This window comes from Hippocampus guttulatus, chromosome 4 (assembly GCF_054856545.1).
Source record: "Hippocampus guttulatus isolate MCC_2025c chromosome 4, RoL_Hgut_1.0, whole genome shotgun sequence".
Lineage (NCBI taxonomy): Eukaryota > Metazoa > Chordata > Actinopteri > Syngnathiformes > Syngnathidae > Hippocampus > Hippocampus guttulatus.
Window position 1 is genome coordinate 10,120,145 of NC_141264.1, and position 6,000 is coordinate 10,126,144.

General features: G+C 43.9%; 1 protein-coding gene across 2 annotated transcripts in view; it reads right to left on the reverse strand.

Moving 5' to 3' along the window:
• Positions 1-4,494, reverse strand: part of LOC147205882 (SITS-binding protein) — a 35,251-nt gene extending 30,757 nt beyond the window's left edge. The window contains exons 1-3 of one of the 2 annotated variants that reach the window (XM_086109937.1): positions 4,475-4,494; positions 3,760-4,210; positions 2,207-2,378 (exon numbers count right to left, since the gene is read on the reverse strand). In XM_086109937.1, the coding sequence (XP_085966063.1) occupies positions 2,207-2,378; positions 3,760-4,210; positions 4,475-4,479 (628 nt within the window). In that variant the 5' untranslated portion in view covers positions 4,480-4,494. Of the gene's footprint in view, positions 1-2,206; positions 2,379-3,759; positions 4,231-4,474 lie in introns of those variants that run through there. The other variant, XM_086109936.1, reaches the window with a different exon arrangement.
• Between the last annotated feature and the right edge of the window lie 1,506 nt (positions 4,495-6,000).

Genomic DNA, 6,000 nt, shown 5'->3' on the forward strand with positions numbered 1-6,000 from the left:
TGTGCATTCATGTATGCTTTGTCTTCAGTGGGGGGTGAGCCTATCAAAGCTGTCCTATGAAAAACACGTATGTCCATTTTTGTTATTTCTTACATTGTTATGTTAATGGGCATTCACATATAGATGCGTGATCGGGGTGCAAGGCAGTCTCCATTTACCCATGTCACATGCACGTCCAACAGCATCATCTGCCAGGGGAAATCTTGCAGTTTACCTTTATAAAAGCATTTTGAGCATGCCAATCTCATGTATTGACCCCATGGAGTCAATTTCTGCTTCCGCATCATCAAGGGCCGGGTGCACAACGACCACCATGATTTTAAAAGGAACGAGGAGATCTGCTTCAATTTGCCAGGAGTCGACTGTGTTCCATCCCACAATGGCACACAATGGTGCAAATGTCCCCTTTGTGCTGTGCGAGTCTACACAAACATCAAAAGAAAGAAAACTCCCCACATGCATTAGACTGCGGCTTTTCGCCAGATTTGCGACGGGCATGAAAATATGGTCCTTCAACTTCGTCTGCAAAATGTTATTTCAAGGAATACTTCCATCCATCCATCCATTTTCCGAACCGCTTGATCCTCACTAGGGTCGCGGGGGGTGCTGGAGCCTATCCCAGCCGTCTCCGGGCAGTAGGCGGGGGACACCCTGAACCAGTTGCCAGCCAATCGCAGGGCACACAGAGACGAACAACCATCCACGCCCACACTCACACCTAGGGACAATTTAGAGCGTCCAATCAGCCTGCCATGCATGTTTTTGGAATGTGGGAGGAAACCGGAGCACCCGGAGAAAACCCACGCAGGCCCGGGGAGAACATGCAAACTCCACACAGGGAGGCCGGAGCTGGAATCGAACCCGGTACCTCTGCACTGTGAAGCCGACGTGCTAACCACTGGACTACCGGGCCGCCCCTCAAGGAATACTTACTGATATTAAAAATACGTCCTAACAGTCACCACCTGACAAAAGAAACTGGAACTATTGTCACAGTCCAGCATAGGGCCCTACTATGCTACAAGTGTGTGGACATTTTTTAGCACATATGAGACCAGTAGTACAATCAATTGCAAAATATACGAGTCTCTTTGGAAATACAATAAAAGCACAAGTGAAATAGGAACAGTGAATATTTTTTTGAACACAATGTCACGTCTTTGACAATTTGACAATAAAGTTTATCCAATCCAATCCAATCTTTGAATACAATATGCTTTGAAACAAACCAGTTACTGGTGTAAAGCACCTACTGCCTGAAAACAGCTGGCAGAGGTTCCAGCACGCCCACAACCCTCGTGAGGATAAGCGGATTAGATAATGGATGGATGTTATTGAAGATAATATCACGCCGGCATGGCAAAGCAAACTTTACGCAGGGCTCCCATTAATTCCAATGAGTATACTCAACATAAAAGTGAATTGTATATTTTATCATTAGATTTTATTTGTTTTGGTTTGTCACAGTATATGTACTGTATGTTTTTATGAAATTGGGGCATACAAGTTTGTTGTCATTGAGTAATCAACTTCGACCTGACTTTTGTCACATTACAAAAAGCTTTAATCATTGAACAGCAGTGTGACATTTACTGTACATACATTGTTTTTATTACCACAATTCCAAGTCTCACATGCACCACGTGTTCCTCATCAGCCACATTAAACCATTCATGTCCACCCATGGCCCACATAACCCCCTTTTTACCACCAGGATAAAAATTGAACACCTCTAAAATAAAAGGACTCCCATTCAGCCTATTCTTTTAATAGCGACAAAAGGCAATTACCACGATGTATGTAAGAATTGATTTCACATGCAAATGGCTACTGGTTTTTCTTTATAGTGTAATCTCTAAATTAATAAATCAACATGTCACGGACAGTACGTTTTTTCAGTCTATTTATGGGTCACTGGGTTATATTTTGAGTGTGCTTTTTCCATCCACATTATTTGTCTACACTTGCACACAAACCAACACGTTTGTAATGCGAGGTGGGGAGGTGGAATGCACATAAAAATCTGAGGGGGGTTACGCCACACCCTGGCATTCACACCACGCTTTGTGTGTTCCCTGAGGTGGGGTCATATTTCTTAAGCGCACCATGATGCACAAAAGGCTGTGTCGCAATTAAGGTTTAAGTCCAATAGTGCATGAACATAACATGTTGAGTGATTGGAATGATTTAAAGTACGAGCTCTTACCTGACGAGCCAAGGAAGTATCGCTCGAGAGCCGAGCCGTAACCGAAGGGATTCTCCTTGAGATCGCTGACAACGAAGGGCTGCATGGTGGCGTTTTGATCATTTATAGGCCACGTCTGACCGTTGACACTGGCGCCGCCATACCAGGATACGTTTGTCATGGAGAAGCAGTCCTGACAGGCCCAAGAAGTTGTCATGTATGAAAACACAACAACCAAAAATGTTGCCACATACAGAAAATATCTTTTTGTACTTTCTTTGTCAACTTTTTTTTCTGAGACAAAAACAGACATCTCTTTTATGTTATATAGGTCTGAGCCCTATTCAAGACTTGTCGAAGGGCTGCCAAGTGGTCAGCTGAGTGGCACCCAGCAGGATTTTGGAAATTGTGTGTTTGGAAAGATTTTCTGAGCCCAAGCAATCACGCCACATGACAGGGAGTTATAGTGGTGGGGACAGATTAACCTCACCGAGCATGCCAACAGTGAAATGTCTTTGAGAATTAAGCCGAGGGAAAGTACAATATGTGCTAGTCTTGTTAAACACATAAATGATTTGATACGGCATGCTTGAAGTGTCTATACAGTTATATAGAAGACTTAAAACATAATAACAGTGGATTGTTGCCATCTACAGTATTTCTATATATCTATATCTATATCTATATATACTGTATATATACAGTATATATATATATATATATATATATATATATATATATATACCTGTGTGTATATGCTTTAAATGAACAGAAAATTATGATTATATACATCGTAGCATTCAAACACAATCACACAATGCAATGCAGCTGTACACTCATGGCACACCTCTAACAGGAGCCGAATTTTTAAAAAGATCTGCTGATACGATGTAAGATAATAATGCTTAATTCTGATTGACACTGGCACAATACAGTGTTTTAAACTGAGATTGTTTTAGAAATTACAGTTTGCCATGGTGTGCAATATTACATCAGACCAGGGATCATCAGACCATTTATATTTTGCTTTCCTTAATTGTAGCTCAATGAGTGAGTAAAACGCTCTCATTAGGATTTAGTTAAATTGTACACAAATGCAAAAAACCCTACCCAGGATAATACACACATTGTCGTTTATTATTATCAATTAAATACAGCTATCTCAAATGGCATTATTATCTTTTATAGGCATATTTTCTTTCATTGATTGGTTCTTACGAGATGAGTGTTTCGTCAAACGTTTTCTGTCTGAGAAGCTAAATGAGCTATTTGCTTTTACTGGGGACAAAAAATAAATTACATGATACAACACCAAACATGATTCAAAAAGCCAGTGAAGCAGTTGCCTTGCAGCTGAGGCTATGACTGAGCTTGAGTTCCCACCACTCTCACATTAGACTGTGCAGGTATATGTGTTACTTTGGCGGGTGAGTGGATTTATGTTGCTGCAAATTTAACTTTACAAATAATCCAAAAAACAAACAAACATTGTTCTCTGCTTTCGGGCATGCACGTTAAATGAGAAGCGCAAACCCTTTCTGCATGAACACGAACGAGAGTGAGAGGAAACCTACCTTAAGCTGCACATGGCACTGCACCGGCGTCCATGTCATACTGTAGCACTCGGTCTCCGTGTCCTCATTCACATCCAGGGAGATTTTGATCTCGGCCACCGCGTCCCACGTGTAGCAGAACTCGGTCTTGTTGAGCCAGCACAAGTTCCTCACGAAGGGCACCTCCAGGTCAGGGTTCCCCACGTTCCCGACGTCTATCTCCACGTAGGTCTTGTCCTCCGTCAGGGTCTGGATCACGAGCGAGTGGGTTCTTCTTTCCCAGATCAATCCGCTCAAAGTCCCCTTAAGGATCCAGTTCTTGTTGGGCTGGTCCACCACTTGCCAGTATATGATCCCAATGGTCATTACAAAGAAGACGGCCACCCCGAGACACGCGATCGCTCCTTTCCACGTCTCGTTCATCTCCTTCAAGCCCGTGTCCCATGTTACCTCTGGAATGGGGCTAGGGTTCCTATTTCGAGCGTGAGGCATGTTGTTTTTGAGATCAGCAAAAAAACAAACACCAAGAAATACTGCAGAAAGCTCTGTGCGCCAAACGACTCTGTTGCTGCTTCATCATGCCATCACGATGTAATGGTATATGCTCTCTTTTCTTGTGTTATCTGCACACACCATACACCGTGTGGCACTTTGTCAATTGTACCAGCAATAGAGACATGCCATGTGAGGAAATCGGCGTGGGTAGCAAAAGAGCAGGAATGGATAGTTGACTTACCACATAGCGCCGCTTTTTTTTTTTTTAAAAGCTTGACTTGACGTGCATTGGCCGCAGTAAAGTGGTGAGCTGCCCCAAGCGGAGTTTGGCAGCAGTGGCCACTAATACCCTCTAAGACGCGCTCTCGCTTACCGCGCACTGTCTGACGTAACGCTGCGCTCTTTCTTCACATGAAAGGTAGAGGGAGGGAAATGGGGGTGGGGAGGCTTGAGGGGGACCGGGAGGGTTTGCCAGAGTAGTAGAGTTTCCCGTGTGGGCGAAGAGGCCAAGGTCGACTCGGAAAAGGGAGAGACCCCCCCATGCGTGGCCGCGCACTATCCGTGCGCTCAGCGTGCGTAAAGGGTGTGCAGTCCAAGCAGCCGGGATAGGGGCGCGTCGGGTGCGTGGTCACAGGCGTCATGACACGTGTGGACTTTTTCCATACCTTAGCCACATTTGATCTTGTGGCATTTTCTTGGAGAGCAGGGAAGGATGTGAGCCTGCCAAAAACGTGTGAACGCTGAAATTTTACAGCCGATATGCAATATTTCAACAAAACAAATATCAGTCAACTGTCCAGTCAGTACAATTAGTGAAGATGCACCTATAATGAGGTGAAACAACATTAAAAAATTCACGCAGCAAATTCAATGTCTGGATGTAACAGCAAAAAGCACAATAAACGTGAGTGAGCAACTTTTGAAATGAAGCATGCTCTTTAACATTTAACCATACTGGTAATTTCCAAAGCAGTTCACAGAGCATCAAGTAAATTGAACAATAGAAGTGAAATAATTTTGTGCTCATGATCAATCACTGTTTATTGTAGACATGAGAATTGTTGTTTGGTTCCGGTTTTGTATTTGTACGAGACTTGATGGCCACACTGTTGTTTATGTGTGCCTCTAAGGGACCGATGCCAGCGCGACTGGTCCAAGGTGGCAATCGTTGGTATTTGGACTGTCACCCTCTATTGTGTCTGGAATCACAGTGTCAACGTTGTGCCACTGAACCACATTTTGACATATGCAGCTCAACCATGAATGCATTGCTTAAGACAGCGCACTTTTAGTGGCTGTGCAGAACACGCTGACACATCTTAAGTGCTTTGTCAGCACGTCGCAACCGAAATGACATGGCTCAGATTCTCGTTGTTAGGTTTATGATGGTAATCTGATGCAAAGAATACATCAGGAGTAGGAAGAGAGAGTGCGCTAAAACATGTCTCGGTTCACAATCTCGGGGCAGCTCTGCAGCTGGCTCTGCCATGTAAACCGTTACAGGTTCCGAGGCAACTCTGAAGAGACAGCGTTTGTCTCCTTGCATTTATTGAAAGGATGTCCCTGATACACGATCTTCTCATGGGCGTGGGGAGTATTTGCACATTTCACAACACTTTCAGTCGAGGAGTATTTCAATGAGAACACACAGTTCATTCCTGAGGTGTCAGACGGCTCCTGCTGGAGGTCGGTGATCCGCGAACACAGCTGTGGATGTCCCTCACATTATGTCCTGGGGTTGAAGTTATCTTCTCACAATCAACAGTT